The sequence below is a fragment of the Ischnura elegans genome, chromosome 3 (assembly GCF_921293095.1).
Source record: "Ischnura elegans chromosome 3, ioIscEleg1.1, whole genome shotgun sequence".
In the NCBI taxonomy this organism is placed as follows: domain Eukaryota; kingdom Metazoa; phylum Arthropoda; class Insecta; order Odonata; family Coenagrionidae; genus Ischnura; species Ischnura elegans.
In genome coordinates this window covers 116,893,192-116,920,307 of record NC_060248.1, presented here as the reverse complement: position 1 = coordinate 116,920,307, position 27,116 = coordinate 116,893,192, and the positions used below count along the sequence as shown (strand labels likewise).

The window sequence follows — 27,116 nt, the reverse complement described above, 5'->3', positions numbered from 1 at the left end:
AGTCTTTCTACTACAATCGTGTATCGCCAACAAGATACGAACTATAGTCAACAGCATGAATCATATTTCTAAAATGGCATTTAGTGCACTTGTTAACTTTGAAATTAATAACCACCACACTTTCGATGTAATTTACCAAAAACAACAACTAACTTCCTACCTTATATTCCTCAGCTTTTGATTTGAATGCGCTTTCATTTAAACAGATGTTTGTTCTTGCGGAAAGAAGACGCAAAAAAAATAGAGACTTCCAATATTATTTTCCTTATTTCCTTCCTTAAATTTATCAGTTTTTCGTTTTAATTCCTTTATCTTCTTTCCCAATTTAGCTCCTATTGTTTGCATAAACAAATATGTTGCTATGATAGTTCGTTTGTATGACTGCCGCGCCGCCATTGGAATTTGGTGGCCATTTTTTGAACTAATCCCTATACTCACTTTTAATTGAATAGACGGATAAATAATTGTAAATTTAGTGTTTTCATAATTTTTCCTGGGGTTTCAGACAATTTTAGAGGGGGTCTTCATTAGACTTTTTGCCGTATCTCGTCTCGTTCACCCCAAACATTTGTATAGGTGAGTGAATGAATGAGTGGTCGTTAAGGGGCTTCATGATATATAGATTATTGAAATAAAATGTTTTAAAAAGGTATTAAAAACTCTTGTGGAACATACAAAAGTGTATCTTCATTATGTTTCAAAATAAAATGTAGTTAAACGCTTCCACAATTATTATGGAAAAGTATGGATAATATTGTGGACATTTCAAAAATGTTGGAAATGTGTAACTAACTTTGATTTCAACATGTGGAACTTCCACTATATCACGCCTGAATCGGTTTAACTTATCTATTGGATTATTTAAATGAAGGGTCGAAAATTCATCGCCCATGGGCTTCGGGCTGACAAATGACCAGAACTATATTAATCAATGCATTAGGTACTGACGTTCTCGCGCAAGTTTCGAGGAAACGTCTTCGATGCGAATTTTGTTTTTTCTTTCCATTTTGCTAGGGTTAATTTCGCCCTGATTGGTTGACTGTTCTCAATTTAAGATCCGCAACGTCACCGGATTTGTGGTCGCATCGAGGCGTCATTTGGGCCCGCGGTGGCTTGAGCGACCGCTGCCCGCGGTTTCCCGGATGGGCCGTGTGCTGTATGCCCAAGGAATTACATAACTTGTCATCATCAATGCAGGGGGTGAGAAGCCAAGTGTTGCAAGTGATTTTTTTCTAAACGGACCTAGGTACAGAGATTAGGTAAAGAAAACAAACGAGATCAAGCAGATGTTAAGTAGCGCCTTCGATTTTCCACTCCATTTCAGCACAAAGCAGCTACTCTCTCGTATCCCTTGGCCACCAAGTTTTTGCATAGTGATTCTATCAATTTCTGTGTTTAACTGTGTTTATAAAAAATCACTCGAACCTCTGACTTCTCACCTCCTCAATTGATTTTTCAAGGGATGAGACTGGTTTATGCGCTAATTGAGATCTAAGGGTTATCTAAAGGGAGGCAGTGATGTTATTCATTGCATGCACTATCGAAGTTAATTCGGTATATATTACTTATCATAATTAATTTATTGATGTAAGGTTTCACTTTTTTATCAAATAGTAATTTATTTAAACATTTTCAATTAGCATCAGTGAATAAATTTGTTAATAATTTTTCAGAGCGATTTGGGTTCGAGAAAGACTTTCTGTAGAACAAATGCCCATATTTCGAGCTACGAACTAAATAAGCCTTTCCAAAATGCAGCGTAGGCCAGAAAATTATAAATCGGGCAAAAATAAATGTTCATTTTTAATTCCTAGTAATGACACTAACTCATTTTTGTATACCTGAGAGTAGGCTATCTTTTTCTTGTCTATGCTTTTTTATTATAAATGCTTTCAAATTCTGCGTGTTTTTTGTCTATTTTTCTGAAGCATCTTCGATTATTATTTCATCATTTATTTACCTTCAGTTAATATCAACTGTGTAGTTGCGATTAACCTTTGTGCATCAACTGTGTAGTATTTATCTCCTCCTCGTATACTGGGAGTGTAAACTTATTGCTTTAATTCATTGAATGACCCGAGGCGAACCTTACTTGAAATTCAGTTACAACGAAAGCTAATATCAGTAGCAACTTCATAATTTTTGTACGACTACCGATGGAAACGACTGACCGTCAGCGATTCCTGCAGATAATGTCTAGGTAATTTAACCGTGACTCACTGGAATAGTTCGTCTTTTGCTAGTGTGAATGTATTTTCAATTTACTACTACAAAATTCTACTCGCAACGAAAACATCTCGTTGGAATTTGGCAAGTATAACGAGGAATATTTTGCTGAGTTCCTTACTATATTTTATTATACTTCAATCATTATCACTTATTAACGGTCTTAATAATTACTGTTATCTCTTTTTCTAATGGCTTCCTCTTATTTTGGGATAGCTGCACAACATTGCTAAAACAACTCAACAAAAACAAGCTAAACATTGTGTGAGTATTATTATAAATCGGTTCAAATTGCCATTATAATTTCTATAACAGTTTTTTAATGGATTCATCATCATCAATACTTGTCAGCAATGCTAAGATTGGCTTGACGCAGCTCTCCACTCAATTCTCCTTTTACCTAATCTTTTCACACCAACGTATTTCTTCTATTTCACATTCTACTTTACCTGTTCCATATACTTTGTTCGGGGTTTTCCTTTTCCATTTTTGCCATCCACTTGTCCCCGGGCGATTGGATTTTATGGATTAGTGTGCTGTAAAGCTATACATGATAATTGCTACATTAATAAATTTTTACAGGCGTGGGACTCTTTTTTAATGTGATGTTTCGAAGCTCTCTCGTTTTCCATTTCAAATTTCTCATCGCTCGTTGAATTCGGAGTGTGTTCCTCACTTATCTTTAGCGCCTTTAATTTTAGAGCGTGAACTGAAATGGATGGAGAAACTCAGGTTTTCGCTCGTGGGGACACCTGTTGCTCAAAGATGGAACTTTGTGATCGTCGCAAAGTTCTGCTCTCTTTCGTCTTTTGCGGAACGCTCACACGGTGGCTCCGGCGATCAATGATTATCGATGCGATGGCGGGAAATATATGTCCTATGTTTTTTGAGCGCCAATCGGTGGAGGTTTCTCCTTGCCAACTATGCAGATATGCGTTTAGTTTTATATCCGTTACTTCCTTTCTGTTAAAGAAAACTCGGTTGGAATCTTGCAATACTTATGAATTTGCGAAATGACTTTATATGATGTGTATTACGATTTTTGTCATTTGATTTCGTGGTGGTCGTCATTTAGCATTTTTAAATAGAAAATGGAAGATGAAATGTATTTTAGTATATTTACGTGTGAAAGTTAATTTGTTCGCATACTGTGGAACGTATTTAGGGAAAGATAATATATCTTCCTGGTATATCATCATACAATAATATAACATTCCGTTGATATTCTTCCTGGACTTTCGAATTCTGTTGCGTTTTTCGTCGCTCATTGCTTATAATATCAGCTGCTTCCGATCTATTTGTATCCGTTAAATAACATTAATGATTATTGTAATTGACTTTAATGGCGTGTTTCATCACTAGATGGCAATTCATGCATGATTCTACCATCTGATATGACTTACACGTTTAAAATCACCACCATTTAAATTATACGTATGTTTATAAAAAATCCAGTGTTTCATTATAATCGTCGTGATGGCATTTCTGTGTTCTCAATCTTTTACTATTCAGGAAATATTTTTATGATATTTTTTAAAAGTTTAGTCCACCCTTAAAGGTGTTCCAATCACCGAAGATGCGCATATCTGAGTGTTTGTACCTGTGAGATAAGTGCCGAAAGTAGTTAATTTAATAGCTCTACCCTGCATCTTAAATTATTTATCATAGAAACGACAATCTTTTTTATTAGATTTTGCCTTGTTAAAACTAATAAAAAATGTATTTAATTCTCGGTAGTTTTATGTGTGGCTTCTACTGTTGTTGTAACCAGCGCCGTCTCCAAGATGTTTCTCAGGGGCACAAGCAGTGGAGATGGACTCTTTTCGTTGGTTAGAATCTCTCTATTCTTCTTTCTTACCTGACAAAATATGGTCTCTATTGGACTATTTGGTGCATAAACTCACCTGTGTAGATCCATCGTGGCCTCATGGGTTCCTTGCATTCTTCCTCATGATGCATGGATTGTGTAACCTTAGACCTCAGAAATATCTTTTTGTGCTATGAGTCCAATATAATTTGCCTTTACCTTTAAAAATTGTGAACATCACAGCAATAATTAAAAAAAATTCTTCCTTAGACAGGGAGTGATTGATTTAGGTGCATGGTATTAAAAGTAGTTCAGGCAATAATAATTTATTTGCTTTTTAGATTTACCCTGAATTGTAAAATTTGGACACATTATCCTTTGCAAGGCTAGGAAAGATAAAACTCTTACAAGCAATGCGCCTTTCTTACCGAAAAATGCGAATATTATTTTCAGATTTTCGTTAGCGCATTCATTTCTACCTGCGGCATGGCGAGAAAAGTATTAAAGTTAAGGAGTACTTTATCTATCTCAAATATGGCCTTTGCATTTAGCTGAATGTCATAATGGTAAATTATTAAAAACTCGAATGGAGAATCTTCAAGTGCATTTGCTTAGAAATTTTATATTTTTGCACCTTCATTGAATTACTCTCTCAAAATTGTACGTATCTAGGAATTATTTACTTTATTTCTTTGATGATAAATGGAACGTCTCACTAGCACCGCTTACACTTGCCGCTGAATATTAAGTCCCAGGATGTCCACCCACTTACTCCCGCACCATCCTGGGATGACTGCACGTTTTAATGGCGTTTATGCATAGAAATGATAAATGCTGATCTGTTTGTGAAGGTATAGACATTAATTAATATTTAGAAATCTTTTCCTTCGATGTGTTATTCACCATGGCTCTCGCTGCTAGTAGCAGTGACTTAAGATATTATTTCGGAGCTAACATGGTATGGATGTATCGCAGTTGAGTCATAGTTTTGTGGAAGTAAATTTTTAATAATGATACGAATATGTAATTGGTGAACCATGCATGAATAATTTGCATCAGGTCATTTCAGAAAATTTTAAATCTTTAACAGTCTTTCCCGATTTCTCTGAGAGAGTGGTGATTAATGTTTGAACTATCGCATTAATAATTCAATTTTATACAGAGTTATTCGTCATCAATCTCATCGTTTTATAATTTTTTACCGTATAATATGAAGCCCACTTAGTAGCCCGTATGCTATTTCTGTTTGCTAAATATTAGTGCTGCTGGTGTCACATCGAAATCGTAACTTAGGCGCTAACTATCGTTGTACGACTGAAAAAAGTGAATCCCTCCCGTTGGATTTCACCGCTGTCTTTGTAGCTGGCCGGCCCTTTTTTTGTGCCATTGTTCGTGCTTTCTCCGTCTAAATTCCTTCGTCCATATGGATCCGTGACTAAGCTCAGGAAATATTTTTTGCGCCACCTTTTGAGATTTATGTCCCTCGTCTTGACAGTGACGCTCCATTGAGCAACGCAAATCATGGTCTTTTGAAGGAAAACGGAAAAAATGCCTCTAAAACCGCCGCCGTGACTTGTTTCACGACTTGTCCATTCAACTTCGGAACTGAAGATCGAAAGAAAAATCTTTTCACTCCAGTAAGGTGTAGTAATATATCTGCTTCTAAGCGATTTTGGTAGTCGAATTTTGAATGGTTATGTTTCTATTGTAAAATGAACTACCTAAATTCAATAGGAAATCAACTTCTACGTCTACATACCACCACCCCGCTAACTGCCTCATTAAGCGTAGGCGGGAGGCGGCAGTTTTTACGACGCCAGCCTGTTATAGAAAATTAAGGTGCAAAGGTATAGAATGAAACCAGGCGCGTGTTGTGTGAGAATCGAGTACCGAGTTTCGACCTGGTGTTTAATTTACATTTTAATTGTTCGAGGGAAAATAAGTTCCTGCACTAATCTTGTTGGCAGAAATATTAAATACTTTAAATGGGTACTCTCACTCTCTGCTCCTTCCTTGGTATACTTTGTGTACATGTTTTTAAGTTTCTTATGTTCCCTTTTTTCTTCGTCATTAGTGAGCTGTTACTTCTGGCTGGATGGACCAAGATCTTTTCGTCACAAATCGCGTAACCAAATTGATCTCGCTCCATTTATTTTGGTGGCCTAGCTTCCTATCGAAGTTTGCTGGGGCGCGAAGAGTCCGTGCCTCTTGCGTTAACATCTATTCTTTCCCCCTGGATTAAGTCACATTTGAGCAGACATCTCCAACCAATAATAATTGCTCCAGAACTCGGGATATGAATAATGTTTAAATATTAAGAGTAATGAAAATTTTTTCAGCAACTCTAAATACTAATAACATGTATTCGTATCCTTCATTTCACGGTAAGTTATTGCTTACTTTTTAACATACATTTTCTGATACCAATGCAATGATTCACATGATAACATTAATCTAATTAGGGTTTTCCTTGTCTCCTTTAGAAAAGAGACTTGGGTTGGATAAAGGTCTGCGTCATTAATTATAGAATGTATTCAGAATAACCTTTTTAGTCATTGGGTGGGAGTTCTAACTTCGGCAAAATGGGGACAGATTTCTAGAACTCTTTGGGGCTTAGCAAATGTATACATTGGAAACACCTTAGTATATGCTAAGAAAACGGAGTGTTATTTTATTTTCTTCTTTGCCACATGGGAAATGTAATGCTAGTAGACTAGAATGAATTAACGACTAAGGGAAACTTACCTTGAAGTATGGATGGCTGTAGGAAAATTCCCGTATCACTACTATATTGTGTGTTTTATTTATTTTTTTAATTACTCAATTTATCTATTGAAGCCTATTGGGGAATAATTGGTTTTCATTTTTCGTTTGAAATGATCTTAGATCAATGTAAAAACTTTGCGACTAGGTTAGTCTCCAAGTGTATAAAATTTCGCATTAAATTAGCTGACTCACGTGAAATTTGGACCATTTTTGAGCGCGGTTTACTGGAGTCAAATACGTGTACTATGTTATCAATAATTTTAATTTAATCACTGCTTCATATTGAATCACACGAAAAAAACTTAAATAATTTAATTGAGGTAATTAATTATCTTATATCTATGTCACATTACCTCCCATTTCGTCAACTTCTCTATTATTATTTACAGAGAAAGTAATTTTGATTTGTTTAATGACTTAATCTCTCTCCCGTAAATTTAATAGCCCGTGATTGTTCCTGTGCATTTCCCCTGAGGAACTATGTATTTCATAGCGTGGAGGAAAGAAAACCTTAGCCAACATTTATTATTATGGCATACTTTTGACAAAATGGACAGGCTTGATGACATACACCCAAAGCTCTTGCTCAGGTGCGAAATACTTATCCCATTCCATTGGTGCATTACAGTTTCTTACGTTGTCCACCTTAGATGAATTCAAGTGATGAAATCGAAGAGATGATGATATGAATGCGATTATGAGGGGGCTGCGAATTTGAGCACTCAAAAAACCTCTCGTTATAGTCTTTTACATAAAAGTCTCAGAAAACTGTTTTCGAAATAAGTTGATTAATACATACGGAAAAATGAAAACCACGAGGTGCTGTCGGGACTGTGTCCTGTCGAGTGATACCAGTTTCCGTTATTCACAGTTTTTTCACCACCACCGAATCCAAATCCTGAGAAATCCGAAAGATCAAAAGAAGATGAGAAGAACGTGCCTTGGTCCTTCGGATGCCCACTGGCTTGATGCCCGTGACCAACTACATCCGCTCCGACTGCATTTCCGTGTCCTGCACCGCCGGTTCCGATGGAATTACCCTGCCCGCCACCTTCCTGCTGATTTATACCCGTACTTCCTCCCGCCTCTCCTCCTTCATGCTTTAGCCAATCTTCCTTGATCATGTCCGAGCCCTTCTCGCCGATCATGATCGTCGGAGCGTTCGTGTTTCCCCGCACTATCTTCGGCATGATGGACGCGTCGATGACCCTGAGTCCCTCAACTCCGTATACCCTTAGTCTGGGATCTACCACGGCCTCCTTGTCCCAGTACGGCCCCATCTTGCACGTACCCACCGGGTGATAGATGGTGGTCGTGTAGGACTGCGCCACGCACGCGTAGTACTCGTCCGAGCCGAATTGGTACTCTTGGCACGCCGGCAGTGGGACTTCCAAGAGGGTCACCCCTGCGTGTTTCATGGCCGGCGTCTCAGCAAGCCTGGCACCCATCTGCATCCCAGCCACCATAACGTCGAGATCGTAAGGATCGGTGAAGTAACCTGAACGGAACCTGGCTGGTTCCAGAGGGTCGTGGGACGCCAGGTAAACCCTTCCCCTACTCTTGGGACGTAGTAGGACTGGACGCACCGTTATCCCGTCGTAGTAGGCTAGGGCTTCCGTGGCCGCCTCGGACACGTTGACTGGATCTAAGAGGATGTTCTTGATGCTCATCCCGTCGAAGGTGTACTGTACATCGGGGATATCCGGTGGCAGGTGATACTCGGCCAGAGGGGTTCTAGCGAACACGCCGGCCTGTAGGGCTCCGGTTGAAGCCAGCGGCCCTTCCCTCTCCTCCAAGTATTGGTAGACGTCCTTTGTCTTTTGCTCGTTGTTCGTCTGAGTCGCAGTTTTCGATAGAACCAGCACGACACCACTTGTTGTGACGTGGTCCTGGAGATTGTATCCCACAGGCAGGTCCTGTATTATCTTCCTCACCCCGACTTGCCGTAGGTGTTTAGCGGGACCGACTCCGGAGAGCATGAGCAACTGCGCGGAATTCAGAGAACCTGCGCTGAGTATCACTTCTTTCGAAGCAAACGCCCTTTGCGATCCTCCGTACTGTCCCCGCTGCTGGAACTCCACTCCGTAGGCGCGTTTGGTTTTCTCATCGATCAGTACCCTAGTCACGTGAGCCTCGGTCACCACGTGGAGGTTCGGCCTCTTCCTCGCCGGACCGATGAAGGCCTGGTTGGTGGATTGCCTCTCCCCGTCGCACAGCGTGGCCTGCAGCCTCATCACCCCAACCTGCTGCTCGCCGTTGACGTCGGTATCCCGCAGACCCATCTCCCTGAAACCCTGCATGATGAGCTCCGCGTTCGGGTCCACGTACGGGTACCTCTCGACACCTAGGTAACCCCCAGTGGAATGGTATGGATCGTGCAGGAACTCGTGGTCCCTGTTGTCTTCGGACTTTTTAAAGTAGTAGAGCGCCTCCTTGTAGCCCCAACCCTCGTTCCCCATCTCCTCCCACTCGTCGTAATCCCTCCTGTTGCCCCTGGAGTAGATGAGCCAGTTGATGCTGCTGGAGCCGCCCATGACTTTCCCCCTGGCCCAGGCGCAAGAGCTGCCGGCCCTGGCCCTGCAGTTCGTTTTCTCCGGCTCGGTCCGGTACTTCCAGTCGATGCTGCTTCCTAAGAGCAGGGGAGACAGGGCCGGCACCTCCACCACGAGAGGCTCTTCAGGGCCCGCCTCCAGCAGGAGGACGTTCCAGTGGGGTACCTCCGATAGGCGGTTGGCGACGACGCAGCCAGCCGAGCCGGCGCCCACCACTATGAAGTCGTACTGGTCGAGGAGGTGGAATGCGGGCGGTGGTGGAGGGTATGTGCCAACGTGGTGCGGTCCTTTGTGCAGGTGGTAGGGGGCGGGGCTGCTGAAGAGGCTGAGGATGAATGAGAGGAACATCATGGCGGGGGTGTCGCACAGCGTGGACTGCAGGCCGTTGTAGCACATCTCCCGAATGGGAGGCGGCTCCCATTCCATCGCCGACACTGTCATGATCGGGGAGGTAGTCGATCAGCCAACTGAAATTAAAACAGAACACATTAGGATGAGAGAATAGCCCGTTGAATTGCATCGTAAAGGCCTTACGATTAGTTGAGAAATGATGTTATTGTTGGAATTTAATATTTTACATGTATGAATTCTCTGTCAGAATTATAATTTCAAGAAAAATCATAGGAAAAGAAAAAAGTTGCGTTTAGTAAGATTCAATTTTTATGTTAATAGGGCCGAATGAGCTCGAGTAAGTCACTACGTTATGACACTCAGGTTGTGCAAAAAAAATCACATGAGAACCTTATGAAGTTTAATTTTTTATATTTTCCTTAAGGGAGGGGCTGAAGTTAACAGTGAAAGCGTAAGAGTTTTTGAATAGCTCTTTCAAACTCTTTATTCTTTTTTGTACAGCTTTTATGGAATATTTTGTTTTGAAATGGAGCATGAATTACAAACAATCGCACAATGGATACAATTTCGTGACATCAGTCTAGAGTTATTGTGAATAAATGAGAACAAGCAATAGAAATATTTTTGAAGTTGAGGCGTGAGTTTTTTGAGCTTCCGGTTGGAAACCAGGGGGATATTTATTGCACTTCATTTTTAAATTTGATATAATGCTGATAATTAATGCGGTTTGCTGAAAAAGTTATTCTATTGCTTTAGAGTTTTCCTTGCGTCATGTTAGCAGTTAAATTTAAGGGAACACTTTTTTCCGTCTATCCATGTCATGGAACAGAACGTTCTGAGAAAAGATTGAAGAAATAATCCTCTCCATGTCATTCATAAGTGGGTCTTATTTTTTATTTACATGAGGCAAATTACTCTCTTTAGCCTGAGTTCCTCTCTCATTTTGCGGTCTACCTCACTTGCTTATATACATTGATCCGTGAAACCTTGGAATATCGTTCGTACTTTATTGCACCGTTTACTTTTTAATTTCCGGAATGCCTTTCACCTTTGTGCGTAACTTTTTTGTCCCGTGGCCGTTAGGACGGCCAGTGATAGACTAACGATCTGTAATCGCGGGAACGGGTGAGTTTACTAAGGCTCACCTGGGCAATAGTCATTTATACTGCTTATCAATTAATTCATAGCAAATGTGCTATATACAACGAATTCAATATGAAATGATCATATCATTGCTACATCGCAATATACTTTTTATTTATCATAAATAAAATTCTTCAGTTTCTTTCTGATCGAAATGGCAATAGCTCTCGTAGATCAACCCAATTGCTAGTATATGGTCATCATTATAGGGTCACAATATGTTCTAAATTTATGGTTTGTCGCTTGAATGCCCTAACCATTATTTTCTTGAAAGCAGAATATAATTGATTCATGCCTCTAGGTTTTATTTTGAAATTACGACGATATCATTACGTTGCTCTGTATCTAACTTTAAAAAGATTCTGCCTTTCTTTACAATTGGCCTTTCCATCCTTAATATTGCCAAATATTGATGGCACATTGATTTTTATTCTGAAGTGTCTTATATTTCACAATCTTTGCGCTTGAAGTTCCCAAGTTTACAAAAATGATAAAATTCTTCAGCCTGCACTCCAATGGTTTTCATCCGAGCCTCCTGTTACTCGTCTTTGCACTCCCGATGATGAAGCAAGGTTTCTCGTTTTTGTGCTTTGGTGTCTTCGCCGTAGGCATAGTACTGGATCCACCGTGGACGATGCACTCGAAATTATTCTCAAGAATCAGTTAATTCTATGTTATTGCCGCTCTGCGGTTTTCTCTGCTTCGTTGAAATGGGAAAGGAATAGGAAGGAAATTGTATCTTTTAGGGTAGGTTTTTTCTTACTGGAAGTAGGCTTACCATGCTGTTGTAACGGTGGAGCCGAGCATAGCAATTGCATTTCTTCTTAAAGTCTACGCTTTCTCCTCGTTTTTATAATGAGGAAAGGAATGCATTCAATGAACTTATATGACTACTTTGAGGTAAGTTGGACGAAATCGCTCCGCCAAATGTTATTCCTAGATCGTCAATATCTGGTATTTCTGTTAAGATTTAGAGAGTGGCATTTATATGCATCAAGTTTGTAGCGTGTCAGTCTGTCTGCGTTTTAAACAGCCACACTCTAGGGTCTATGTCAGTCGTATCAAGTGCTACTGGGATAGGGTTTGGTGCATTCGACGCAGAAACTCTTTTTACTCAGTTTATCAGAATTTTAGATTTGGTCCCGGCGCTGTAGCTTGACATTGCGTACGGTTGCGGGCAAAAAACGTGCAAAGATGGATCAAAATAAGCCTGCTCACATAACGAGAGATAAGTGGCAAGCCACAGTTAATTCCTGTCTCCCCACTCCTCCACTGTCTTCTTAGCTAAACTCTAGCGAAGGAAAGGCAGGCACTGGCATGCCACAACACCTCCACGTCCCCCAAACCCTTGTGACCATTTATCGCATTTGGCTCATGATTTTCGCGATTGGGCCATGATATGGGCGTACTTGTTATGACCTACCCATAAGGGCATGCAGAACTTCGTTCTCCGTTTTGGAAATTATCTCTTCTATCTAACTTCCATTAGGCTTACCTTTCCACCATGTGTAGTTGGATTATTTAAGTATCGGTTTTCCCCATATGTTTATTATTCAGCTAAAATTTCCTTGGGAGAGTTTTTCCCTTCCCTACGAAATTTATTTCCATTCCCTAAGAAATTTCATAGCTTTCTCAAAATAATGTTTACTATCAGAAATAGGTTGAATATGTGTCGTTTAGGGAATTGATATGAAACGTTTGTTTTACATTTTCTTCGTTTATTTTCACTCTTTGAATGAAGCAATCTTCCTGGTTTCCATCATCTTTGATTTGTTGCCGAAATTCTGGCTTTTCGTGAAGAATCGTCACGAGAAATATACGCGTGAAGCGGAAAACGACTCACGGAGCTTAGGTTTTCCACGGCGTCGCGCAGACCGATACGCTATCCCGCTTGCCTGGCTTCCGTGTACTAATGGCAAATTTAATGGAAGTCTCCGAGCAAAGCATCTTTGGATCTATTCCCAAGCCAATTGGATTAACATGTGGAACTTCATTATTGCTCCATAGTATGATTTTTCCGGAGTTTTTACTTTTTAATGATATGAGAAGTAAGGAAACGTAGAAATAATGGTCTTGTAGTCCTCTTCCTTCAATGTCTAATCAGGGTGTCACGTTGAAGTCCTTGGGCCAATACTCTAGCGTTAAAGTCAAGTAAAGACTATAAGCCGATGTCCACTAGCATTGCAGTTAAGTCCCTGGAAATTCATGTGATTGGTAGGGGGCTATTTTCCCCCAACCTTTGGCTGGATTTTTTGGGCACTACTTAAATTACATATTAATGGTTACTTCGTCTTTTACTCCTTACCGTGTACGCAGTATTCAGGATATATTACAACGCTGTGGGTTTACGGAAGTTGGGCACATTTTGCAACTAAATTCACTACATTAATTGCCAACTTGATTTGCAAAACACCACAATCGACAAGAACGTATGGAAATGGCAGAGAAAAATCGAAAGTGGTAACTTGGGAATTAGATAAAAATACTTCCAGAATTAAATCTATTATTTTTCTCAGTTGGTTGATCAAAGTGGGTGTACGGTAGTTTCTCATGAAATACTCACTTATTTGCTAATCTTCTCCGATTTAATGATAAAATGAAATGCTGATTATAATCTTCTATCTTTTATTAAGTCATTAACCCTGTTCTCTTACTCATCCTCTTATCCTACGTCTTTCCCTGTGTATCGTTTTTTTTGCAGCCCCTCTCACACGCTCCATCCTCACCCTCTGAAACCTGCATATTTCTGCATTTCTTATGTGAAATCATCTGTATTGGAGATGAGTCTAATAAAATTAATCCTATGTAGTCCGAAAATAGTCTACTTTTATATACTTATTAAATAACTCGTGTGTTATAGATCGCGCAAGGATAATTTGTCAGTATTCCTCCCGTTGCTACGTGGCCATGCTGCTTTGCTGTGTCTTCGTTTTCGATCTCTTTTGTAATATATTCGTTAAAAAATATCGACTGTTTGTCGCCGGTTTGTGTTTGTGCCCTCATATGAATCGTCCTGTGTAGCCCTGAAGATGGAAGTCATTGAATTCGGAAGCTTTGGCGAAGCATGATTAATTCATATTCACCCAAAATGACCTACACTCGGTATTTTAATGGACATGCTGGACATAATGTATAATAATGCTTTGTTTATGGTGATAGCTCTGCTATAATTATATGTCTTCTCCCCACACTCCTACGCCAATTCTCCGACCAGTTTTCCTCCTTGAAGGCCCAATCATGGTGTCATAGCCTTGTTCATCAGCCCATACCTATTCTATTTTTTTAAGTCAAGTGAAGACTATCAGCCGATGGCCACTAGCCTTGCAGCTTGGCCTCAGGTGGAGAAATCAAGCAAGCTCCACTCCCGTCGTAAAATTATTATTCATTGTCTTCATACGATACGCCCGCCAAGTATATGGAATGGAGTTTGGTGACTTTCGGAAGGGAAGGGATTTTGATATGGCCTAGGTCATACGGATTTTATTAGGGGAGTGGGTTTTATGTACTGAAAGTGAGTGTGCAGTCTTCAGGAACCTCGCACTGGGTGGTGTTCCCCACCCCGGTGCGGCGTTGGGGGTCTGCGTCGCGTGGCTTGCATCACCCCCCTTCTGTTTGCCGTTCCCTTTTTTGTCCGAATACTGCCCGGCATGCACTCCGTCTGGCTTTTCCCGCGGTCAGCCGCGTTCGCTTTCGCGGGCCCCGCCGAGTGGGACCCCTCCCGGCGTCCCCGCTCTTTTTTGGTCGCCCTCGTAAGAATATCGAATCTCATCGAGTCATGCCTTTCGCCACAATTCTTTTAATTGTTTTTGTCTGCCTACTCGGACCGCCCGTTCACTTAAATTCACTCATCTGTGGAAGGACCTTTATTGATCACATTTACCACTGAAAGCGTGTGGTAAATCGGGAGAAATCACCTTGTGGGACCGTGTAAAGGCGGTTTCACACTGTCAAATTCCGTTCAAGACTCGTTGATCAGGCTCCCTCGAATGGATATGACGTCATGTCAATCGTCATGACTGCGGACATTTCGTCTAGAATGCTCTTAAACCCCTTTGTCCCCATCAAATTCGTCTTGTCTTGAATGGTTCTAATTTCTGTTGAATCTCGAATGATGCTGAAGCTATTCGACCAATCAGTGAAGGTTTTATAGCCTTTCTAGCGTTCCCTTGGAGATGGGATAGTTATAAATATTGGCATCATGGCCGCTCTGATTAAATTTTACTAGGGGCAAAGGTGTTTGTATTTAGTGAACTACCAAATGAAGCAGAAGAGAAGTTCGACACTGCATGAAATTAACATAAATTTGTTGCCCATGCGTAAAATTTTGATTTTATTTCTCTCTCGGTCTCGCTTTTCGTGATGCCTTTGTCAATCATGTTTGCTATCGTCATTCAAGTGGATTCAAGCTTTCTACAACAGTGTGATAGACCTTTCAACTCTTTTCAGGATATGTTGAACATATTTTCTTGAAAGACCGTCTCGAATGGTATTGAAATTCATTTTAGCGTTCAATACGACTTGTTCCACGTTCCTTGTTCAAGACATCTCGAGTGGTGTGAAAGATGCTTAAGTAGTTTTCTTTACTTCGGTATTTCATTTCGTGCGCATTTAGGTAACCAATGGAAAGACTACATCGGTCTCCTTCTTGATTGTTCTTGTTAATGTGTTGTTGTTTTTATCTCTTATAATAATTGATCATAAACCTTAATTGTATCCCGGGGGCCTTGTAACTAGGTTTACATACTGTCATTCTATGTCGTAGTCATAAGCGTTGTTGTTTGTTTTACTTAATAGGGAGCCGATCATATCTGCATCTACATACCACTCTGCAAGCCGCATCAATAGGCGTGTGGCGGGGGTTGTTAGGACACTAGTCGTTTACAAATAAAAGGAATACTCCGACGAAGTTCTATCTAGCAATTATTAAATTCCTATATCGTTGTGGGGAAAACGAATTCCCATTCCTCTCCGTTCGGCAAAATATTTCCTTCAATTTATCGCTTTTGTCAGACCTGGGAAAATAGTGGGGGTCTAATATGATGTTCTTCGTGTCGATCTGAAAGATATGTATTCTCAATTGCACAAGCAATCTAATCCTAGTGCGCAGCCTCCGAGTCTGTAGCGGATCCCAGCCATATTTGTTTGACATCTGTGTATCACAAGCCAGTCAGCCGAAGTATATACTTCTTGAATATTAATAGAGCAAAGGTCTTTTGTAATCTTTGATATTTCATTTGACAGTGCCTTTTCGCGGTACGACATCAATCGTCGGTCAAGTTGGTATATTTTGCCCTAAGGCCAAAGTTTTAAATTCTTACTCTTTATCTGTGGCTACAGTGGCCGTATACGATGTTCTCTGCCCCTGGATAACACTTCTTTGATTTAACCTATAAAATATTTCAATGCGTTTTTTACATCGTAGAATGTACAAATTATTATTTTCTAACGTCAAAACCCGGTTTCTCATTATTTCATATGTTAGCTGTATGCTTACTAGATAGTTTGTCTCTTGCTATTCACATAAAATAATCTGCGTGTGCGAAAAATTATGGATTTTTTTACAAAATGATGATTTTGTAGCTAGTTTTTCATGCCGAAGCCTCTTATGAAGTTTGTAGGTTAAGAGTGAAAAAGGTGTGGTTTTATGCTCGCAAAAATTTGCCTTCCGATGGTAATGATGTATTTAAATTTTTTTCGGCTTGGCATAGATCATCTTTCAAAAGAGGCCAAAGAGAAAATATGGGGTGTCAAGAGTGACGCTCTCGGACTATAATTAACGTTACCATTTGCAAGTGTAATAGTATTACAAGTCTAGTAGTTGCAGTATTTTCGATTCTTTGAGCGCCCCGAAGGTATGGCCTGCTGAATACATTTGAATCCGATAAGTATGTGATGGAAAACCGCAACTTAATTCATGAATTCCACCCATGAGGTGCTCGAAAATTTCCAAGTCCTAGATTCAGAAGCTCGAGGACTTTAACCCACTACTAACGAGGCAAGCATATCTGATATCTGTCGGAATCAATTGTGCGTTTGCCTTCAATTCAAGACAGGGGAAGACAGAAATGGTTTTCCCATGTTGATTTGAGGTATCCCTCGCTACGATGAGTCGGCGAAAGTCTTGAGCTGTTTCTTAACCAGGCGCGCCTTGTTCTCTGCCAGAATTCATTCCGTTTTTTTTTTTCATAATTTCTCTGCCTTGCGTGTGTGTTTGCGGAAAGTTTTTCGCGGGAAGTTCGTGTCATACCGCCATACCGCCGTTAATACACTGTTGCAACACCACTAACCGTCAACACTTTAACGGTCGATTGGCGCTGCGGTTAAATACCCATTCGTATTTTTCTGAACTAGAAAATGTGAATTTTCTTCCGAAATTCATTGTCCTAGTACGTTGTGTAGATTGCATTGGGTTCTGTTTTATTTGTCGGCAAATTCCAATGGGAGAGGATTTTTACGCGCGCTCTTGCATTTAGCCATACGTGCATGATAGTGCGTAAAATTTAGTAAATGTAATCGTGAAAATCGTTATACAATCCATGAACGGTGATTGTGGAAGTCCAGAGGGATTTAGTTTTGTACCTTTTTCAGTTCTGTTGGAATTATTTGGCATCTATTATCTCCACGGTGCTCTTGAGCTAAATGAATTGTTTATGTATTTTATGACGGTTTCTCGGATATTCTTGCGGATTAATTGCTTCATCTTCTTCCAAATATTCGACAACCAAATCTACGAAACATGGGAAGTCTGAGCTTCTGAGCGAGGAGGCTACCCGAGAATGTTTTATCTGCATAATTTTACAGGAAAGGTTTAAAGCATTCATGTTTTGTTTTTGCAATACGCTAATTACCTGGGTGTTCATGGTCTAACTCATTGAAACATATGCCTTTTGTAAGATGATAAAATGATACTTATAATTAACTTATTGTTTTTGAGTAATATCAGGAAGGGATATTCATCCTGGAAGTAATCCATCATGGAAATAGGAAAGATGTTTTTCAGGTCAAAAAATAGCATATTTAGGAAAACTCTGGCTTGAACTTAGCCTGAAGACGTTTGATCGTGATTTGGAATGTCAATGCCTTGGCGATATCATTGAAATTCTCTTGGAACTTGTAAATTTTTACTCTTCCAGCACAAGTTTAGTGATACTTATCCCCGTTTGTTTCCTTTCGCGATTAGATTCCTTACTGTTGGTACCTTCCGTTATTCTGTTCTAACCCTTGTCCTCCGCATTGGTCTGTGGGCAAAGCTTATTCCGTTTATGTCTGTGCTTAGTTTTTTTTCGCTTCCGTGTATTATCTATCCCGTCATATTTTCTGCCAAATGCCGTAAAAACATTCGAATGTATCAACAATTAACTTTTATTGCCCATTGTCTGCTCGGCCCATTATTCCTTTAGTTAGTATTGAAGTTATTTATTTCATCCTTTTCCGGTTCAATTTTAATTCTAACCTTTTCTTATTATGTGTCTTATGTTAATTTGCATTTTAACTGTTTTTGAAAGATTTAGTAGGATATGTATCTCATTCCAACATTATTCAGTATGGAAATACGACGATGTACGTGCCTAAGCCTGAGTGAATGGTCAATGTTTAATTTCTCATGAAGTTATTGCGATTAACTAGTCAAAAAGACCTTTTGTGATTACTGATGCCTATGAGTTTGATGCCATCGGAATGCTTTTCATGTTTCTGTAGAAATAGTTTTTTTATAAAATGATAGGTGTAACTCGATTCTGCTTGTGGTCGGGTTAATAGTTACGGTTTAACTTCCTGCCCGCTATGAAATGACCTCCTTTGAACATGTTGGAGTACTATAATAGGAGTTCGTTACACATCACTGCGTCTTGAAAACTGCGTCTCTGGTCTTGAAAAATTCAGATTAGCAGGATCCTTTCAGTGAAGGAAGACAATTTTTCCCTGTCCCTTTTCCACTTCTGGAATGGCGCGATCACGACCCCTCCCCTTTGCAGAAGTTGTTATTAGAAGAGGTCCTCGGAGAATGTAACACCGATTGCTCCATACTTATCATTATTCTTTATAGTGTCTACCTCGTACCAACTTTCGCGCGAACTTTAAATAGCCTTTGTCGGTCAGTTTGTTCTAGAGGAGCAGATAACCTGTGAGATTTCAAAATGCAAAGGTTGTGTCGTGAAAGGGTCAACGATGATTTTCTAAAATTTTGCACAGATAATTGAGGTGATTATCGATTGGTGGCGGTTAATCCTTGATGATCTGAATATGGTCGTTATTAGCTGCGCGCACTTTCATCTCTCTCCCTCTCTCTCGCGGTCACCTCGTAGCACCGCAGCACCGCATTATGTTCCGGCGAGCGAACGCTTGTGCTCACGACTTGGATCCAATCGCCGTGATATCGCAGTCAACCGGGCTTTCTTCTCCTTAGTTGGCCTTTTTCGTTTGTCGCCTATAGAGGTTTACATGTTCCGATGCTATCTTCGAGCCAAGGCCGAGTTTAAAGAGGACTGGCGGGCAAACATTCCGTTCTTTCAGATCGGCTTGCGCCCCCGGAGGCTCAGGCGAGGCAATCGCTTTAATGCTCGGGCGAAAGTATCCCGTCACGCTGCTGTTTGAACGCCTTCCTTGCAGTTCCTCCTGTAAGCGTCCTTCGATCGCCCGGAGGCGAATAATTGAATGGATTTGCCGATAGTCGGATTCAGGAGCAATATTTATTTGCCGGATGCCTGAAAGATCTTGGGTGACTGAAAAGAAAACTATAGGTGGAGCAATCATTCGCAGATTTAGTCGAATTGTATCGTATTCTATTCGTCTATTCTAATTCATGTATTCCATTCAATCGTGAGTTAAAACCGCGTAAGTTATTTATGCCAATCGTTGAGATGTAATCATCTAATGCTAATGTTAGAACGTAGGTTTCCGCGGCGATGGTCTGATCTTTGCATTTCTTCAGGGTTTTCTTCCGCGTCAGCTTGTTTATAGACAAGTTTCGCTGGCTATCCTGCCAGCGTCTTCAGGTCGAAGGTGTCGGCTGTTGGTTTCTGCATCGCTTCTCTACGGGATTTTATGTTTGGATTCGAAGAAGAGAAAGTATTCCTATTCAATTTTGAAATCATTTGGATTCGATAAAAAATTGTGAAGCTTTACAAATAAATAATATGTAACTTTGATTGGGAGTGCTATATACGTTAAAGAAGTCAGAGATGATTGGAGAACCTTCATCCCTTATTCGTATAAGCCGTGGTATGTTAATCGCGACCTATATAAGGACTTCAAGAATTGAAGTATAATGTCCCCTGTGAAGTAAAATAAAGTTGAGTAAAAGTTCGTAATTTGGTGGACACCAAAAAATGTTTACGCTGCTTCAAATCCATTCTTACCGTCATTTCTGCCTTTTAATGAATGAGAGAACAAAATAATCGCTCGAAAATGTAAACTTTTTACTCGTGTTTCCATTTGAAGCACTCTTACTTCCTGCTTCTTTGTTCTTCCCCTGCCTCGTTAGGCAAATTATACATGAAACATAAAGTAATACGTGTTTGAAGATTATTATAAATTATTTATGGTAGCGCGTTATAATTTAGGATAATCAAATGGCATATTTATTATAAAATGAGATTTAAATTCCCTAAGTAAAGAAACATAAGTTGTGTCCTGAAACAAACCCTGAACTAAATTTGTGAAAACTGTGAAACAAAAAAACCAGTCTAGAGAAACAAATGCAGGTATACCTTAAGATCAACGGTGGAGACCAAGAAATCATGACCGTCACTGGTTATGCAATGTACTCACAACGGAATTATTAATAATTGATATTGCAGGTAAATAAATACATCTTCCGGTATTTCTTGTTCTATACAATATGAATTTCTTATCTGAAATGTATTAATAGCGTCATTAGTGTGGGCTCATACACTATTTCATTAAATAAACGAAGTGTGATGATCATTGACCGTAACAGAAAGCGGATTAGGATATAGACAGCCAGATGTGAGTGGAGAATCTTTATCCGTTATTCGTAGAAGCTGTGGTATTTTAATCACGTTCTATATAAAGACATCAAGAATTGAACTATAATGTCACCATATAGAAGTACCACATATATTGAATACAAGTTGGCGATTTGGCGGGTATTTAGACACCTAATCATTTTTTATCTCTTTTTTACTGTGATTGCTGCGTTGAAATGAATGAGGAAAGAAAAAAAAACGTTTGAAAACGATGTAGAGTCGATTCGATTTATTTTTCAAGGATACCTCGCGAAATAATTTCTTTTCGTTACTATTCTCCCAATGGAGGCATGTTATTATTAGTAGCGGTACGGAGGGGAAAAATATTTCATGCTTAAAACTTTACCACCGTCTAGACTCATCTAACTCTTTCATCGCTGAAACATGATTGGTGCTGCCTCGCTAAAATCAATGCACCCATTTCATGAAGATACACGTAATATCTATGTCTATTGATAAATTAGTCTTGTCGGACATTAACGTTTACGGTTGGTAGGGGTTATTGCGTTTGGTTTTTCGATGAAACTTTTGATTTTGGGTCAATAGAAGTTTATATTGTTTATGCCTGGATAATATAAATAAATTTTGTTGAATATTTTATGTAATTAAATATGTATTTTATCTTCCGTTACACCTTTAAAAATTTGTTTAGCTTGGGGTCATTCATCATCCATTCATGAAGTCAATCCACACCCTACTTCGATGGAAATCTCTCTTATTCATTTCATTGTGGCCACCGTTAAGGTCCATTTCATTCGGTATCTCTTTAGCCTCCTTCATCATTGGAAATATGTAGGATGCCATGCTTCGGTGTAATGACTTCATTTTATAGGTTTCTCACATTTATTTTTTACTAACGCGAAAGCTTCCTTTAAAGATATTTTTAGTATTTTAACTTCTCGCTCTTTAAATAAATAAAAAACTCTCCCACGATTAAAAAAATATCGTTCTCTTATTATTTAAGGCGATTCACTTGGTGTATTTGTTACGAAAGTTGATGTTATTCGTCATTTTTCGCTCGATTGGAAATGACCATATGAGGTTGCACAACTTCCGCTGTAAGGTGTCATGCCAGATTTCTCTGAATTCTGTGAGAAATTTTCAGAAGGTGACTTGAAAAATTATTTGTCCACGGGAAAAAAATACGAAAGTCGGAAATTATTCCTGAAAAATGGCTACACAATTTTTTTGCGTTAGAAATCCTGGGTATTAAGTTTAATGATTTAGACAATTTTTTATTGTATTTCAGCGACAGAATGTTGTCGCATTTGGTGTTGTAATCGGTTGAAAATGTGTTTGAAGTTGCATTCAATTAGTCGATACGGTACTAGTCACTTGACATAATGCACTTGTAACAGTGTCATTGCAATGTTTCCGTCGTGCTATTTTTTTCCTCTCCACTTTAATGATGTTATCTTCCTGGGGCGTTCCGTTCATGTGATCATTTTGCGCCGGGCAGGCACGTACCACCACGTTTTCGTTTCCGCAGGGTTAGTTTTTTTTCTTACGCTTGAGGAAAGCCGGCCAGCAGAAAATGACCGCGACACGTGCATACTTGCCTCCTCGTAGTACGGTGCAAGGGATTGTGTTGATGCGTGTCTCACACACTTTTACCGTAACTAGAAAGACTCGCGTGTATGCAATATACTTTTCAACCACCCTCTTTCTATAGGCTTAAGGCGCTTTAAGTACCTATTTAACTATCCGGTGAACTTGTCTCGGGCTATTTCGTGACACAGCCGTGACTTCATGTCCCATTTATGCCAACTTCCCCTATTTATTTAGTGTTTGTGACACTTTATCATGTATGGCATGTTATTATGCATTGTGCAGTTTTTGGTTTTATTCCGCTTTGATTTTTTTAGACTCGCATACGCGATATTGTCTTCAATCTTTTTTCCGCTTTGTTTCCCTCCGCATACGGCGAGGTCGAGTGACATATTTCATTGTTTCATCCCCTGCCTATCTGTCTTTAAACGTTCTTTTCTATTCAGACTTCCTTCTTCCATTTTCTCCTATGCCAAGTGTGTTCCAAATTTTGATCCTTTTTTTCATCCCTCAAGCATCTTAATCCATCACTATCGTAATTTTCCCCCTATTCCTCGCCACACCCGATGAAATTTACTATCGTTTGTTATTTATTTGTAAACACTGTTGACTATTTTTTGTTCATTATCGGTTACGTTGCTGAATATTATTAAATTGTTTCTCCTGTCATTGTGAGTCCTCTGTAATTGGCCTCGTGCTGTTTTTGGACTGGATTAAATAAATAAATAAAATTTCACCTTAACAATAGGGCTCAAAACGTTTTAGATTGCTCAATGGATTATAGATCTATGTGGTGAACTTTTCTCTTGATATTTGGTGGCGCAGCCGTGTATTCATGTCCTGTTTATACTTCTTCCTAACTTCCCGTATCTATTGCTTATTTATGACACTGCAACATGCATGTTATTGTGCATTGTTCCGTTTTTGGTCGGTGCCTATATCATTATTTTTTAGTGTACTTATATTTTGCATTGTTAAATATTTTGGTAGTGGTTTAGACATGCTAGCGTTATGAATATAAAATGTATCGATTACATGTAAATATTTCGTCCCTCTTAAATTAGCCTGTAATGTGCTATAAGTATCCATGCTGATTAAAGTCCACGTGATTAATTTTTTCTTAAATAATCAAGATATTGCCTAATATTATACCCGTCAGTAATAATAATAATGATAACGGTGATAATTTTATGAGCTCAGACCAAACACATCACAGCACAAAATAATATGGTAAACATGATGTAGTAATATTAATTAGTAATAATAATGGGAAATAAATGTGGCTAAAATGATTGAAATAAAAATTATTTAGGAAAAAATAAAGCATTATTAAAAAAGTGTGTTTAAACTTCACGTGATGAAATTTTTACCTTAAATTATCAAGGTATTATGTAATGTTTCGCCGGAAACAATGAACTTCAACCATATATCATCACTCATTAACTTAAAGTTCTTTTTTCTTTATTCTTACTTATTATTGCTTACTCTTGGTTTTAATAATATTTTAATTGGGAAAATAATTTTTATCCGCTATTACTTTCGATTTGGGCTCTTCACCAATATGATAAATAAATCCTATTCATCTACCAAAGAGCAGAAGTAGTTGACGTGTTCATTCCCCCCTATTAATAATAATAGTAATAACGATGATGAAGATAATATTTAGATGGGCACATACCAAACGCGGCACTATGCATAAAAGTATGGTAAACTTGGTGTAGTGTCATAAGTTGGAGCCGCTGTTGCTGGCTTTTAGCCGGCTGAGGAATTTATAATACTCCGTAACGAGCCGCTGGAGACACGGAAGATGCGCGCTAGGCTTAGATTTCTTGAACAATTGAGGATGGATATCTTTGAGAGCGACACACAAAACATATTATTAGAGCCACACTATATTTCCAGGTCCGATAGAAGCGAAAAATAAAGAGAGATGTTTTGCAGAACGGATAGATATGGGAATTCGTTTTCCCCCGAGCCATAAAGGACTTTAATAAATGCTAGTCCCAACTTCGTAGAGCACTTAATTTTCTTTGCGTAGACGGCTGGTATCCTAACACCCCCTGCCACACGCCTTTTAGGTGGCTTGCGGGGTATTATGTAGATGTAGATGAAGTTACCAATAAAAGCGGAAAATCAAATGGGCCAAAATTATTCGAAGGAAGATTATTTAGGAAAAAATATAACATTAGTAAAAAATAATGGAATGGAAAGTTATTGTTTGACGGAGGGGAGCCGGATCGGTTGGTTGACATTGGTGTTCCTTTCAGGCTGGCGCCTCGTTGATTTCGGTGTCCCAAAATGCTTTCTCCATCCGACCGCGCCTCCGTCCGTACCAATCTCCCGTCCCTCGCGAAAGAAAGGGCGGGAGAAGAAAATCTCTACGTGACGCTTTTTATCCCTGCCGCTTCTCCGAAAGCCTTTTCTCAATCTTCGTTCAAAAGGATTCCGTTCTGGTTGGCCTAAATGCACTTCCTGCCTCCATAGTAATCATTCCGCAGTTCTAGGAATGGTTCTTCGTATTCATTTTCTCTAGAGTTTCGGAAAGCATAAGAATAAATAAAGATATAGCTGTAAGGTGTAATTTGGTTTAAAAAGATCTTGTTAAAAAATTCCAAAACTTTCAACTGCAACGAATATTCCATTGCGTTATCAGCGTGATATTAACTCTATTCCGTTGATTTTATAATAATCAAATTGCTCCTGTGGATTTCTTTTGAGATTTTTCTTCTTCTTGACCGAATTGGTTGTAATTATTGTTAATAATCTGCGGCTGGAATTATTCTGGTTTCGCTGGTTCTTGTAATACGTTGGTCTTATTTATGTGCCTTGGTATATGGATCGATTTAATGAAAGAAGCGTTTATAAATCTATAATTGGTTCTTAATTTACACGAATTAAGTCGTTGTGTCACTATTTTATTTTGGTTTAAGTTGAAACATTGTCAATTATGATTGTCGTGTGCAGACATCTCGCTATTCTCTCTTTGAATGCAAAAGAAGTAAAATTGGAGTTCAGTAATTATTTAAAAAATGGTAAGTTCATCCTTGTTGCTTTTTCCGTATATTTTCTCGTAGAAGTAATCTTAAATCTCACGACTGATATTGCTCAGATCGTTTGGCGTTATGTTCAACTAAGCTGTTGCATGCTCACGCAGCATGTAGATTTTTTCCATTCTCTCCGTGAATTGAGTGTTGCGGGGAGCCTAGGATAAACGGAATGTTATCAATGTCGTTTTAATGTACCGTCACTCATAGAAATCGATATTTCACCACCAGCAAGTGAGTTCAAGCGATTATCCTATATTCCTCTTCATTCTTCATGAAGTGCACAATCGAGCAGCGATCTCGAGGATGAAAGCACTGCGATGAGATTCGGTACCTTATGCAGTTAACCGTAAATACGGCGTTTTGGAAATTCTCAGCTTTCTTCGTTTTTATACTCTGCATTATCGATATTTTCGATCGATATATATTTTTATAAATATATATGGATATATATAAGATATGGATATATATTTTTGTAAATAAATGAGTGATGAATTATCCGTAGTTGAATATAGCTTTCACCAGAAATGCCTATTTATTATTCCACCGATTGTGTCTACCGATAGAATCGCGTACAAACATTTGCATCCATCGCGCAGATATTTTCGCGAAAATCGTCCATAAAGCCTGTCGTTACAGTTGCACTATAATATTGAGTAGTATAACGAGATTGTAATTTGAGTGGCGCAGGCTTACACCCATGAATTGAAGCATTATCTCGTCAATTATACCTTTCCCTTTCGAATCACGGAATCTGCATGCATTTAGACTCTGAATAGACAAAGCAATTTCATTCGAATCGTACTTGTGAGTAGATGATATAGCACCATTTTATGTTCACACGTTGTACACACCTGCTTTTTGTATCCGGAGAATGCATATTTTCACATTCCCGTTTCGTCTTTACTAGACTGAGGGGGTCACTTACCTCGTTATAGTGGTAGTTCCCTTTGTCGATGCCGTTGAGGCGATGGAGGAGCACAAAACCGTCCCCTGCTGTCGTCTCCAAGTGTCGGACTGTTTCCTCGCCACTTTGTGCTCCCTCTCTCGTCCGTCACGCTTCGAGGGTGATTAGCGAGTGCCTTAGCCCTCCGTCCAACTGCCTCGCCCTCCTCCGACTATCCACCTTTTACTCCGACCGCAACCCTTCCCACCCAACACTCCCTCTCCCCCCCTTAACAACACTCCTGACCCCTCCTCCGCAGCCTTTTCAATAGCACGCACTCACACACGCACATGCCTAAATAACATTATTCAAAATTCCACTCGAAAACAGTCCTCCATGATACATTTAAGTTGGGATGCAACTATACTCCTATTCTAATCAATTGGGAGTTTTACATAGGAACACACGCAATCAATGGTGAATACGTAGGATAAATTCAGAATTCAGCCCAAAAATGGTCTTCCATGGTACATTTAATTTGAAATGCAAGTGCTTACGATGATCCTCTCCGAAGTAAGAGGAAGTTTTACCAAAGCGCACTCGAAATAAATGGTGAATACCCTAAAAAGATTCAGAATTGAATTCGAAAAAAGGTATTCTCTGATAAATTAAATGTGAAATGCAAGCTTTTACTGTGCACCCCTCCTAGAAATTCGTCGTAAGTGTTACCATAGCACACACGCAATCAATGGTGAACTTAATGGAAAAAATGTCACGAAATAAGTTGGAAATATGGTTTCTTAATGC

The 27,116-nt window shown here is 39.4% G+C and overlaps 1 protein-coding gene across 1 annotated transcript; it reads right to left on the bottom strand.

The window, feature by feature from the left end:
• Window positions 1–6,704: 6,704 nt before the first annotated feature.
• LOC124156413 (glucose dehydrogenase [FAD, quinone]-like) lies at window positions 6,705–26,583 on the bottom strand. The gene is made up of 2 exons (XM_046530958.1): window positions 26,352–26,583; window positions 6,705–9,818 (listed from the first exon to the last, which is right to left on the bottom strand). Exon 2 carries the CDS (start codon window positions 9,790–9,792, stop codon window positions 7,588–7,590), a length of 2,205 nt encoding a protein of 734 aa, XP_046386914.1. The 5' UTR covers window positions 9,793–9,818; window positions 26,352–26,583; the 3' UTR covers window positions 6,705–7,587.
• Between the last annotated feature and the right edge of the window lie 533 nt (window positions 26,584–27,116).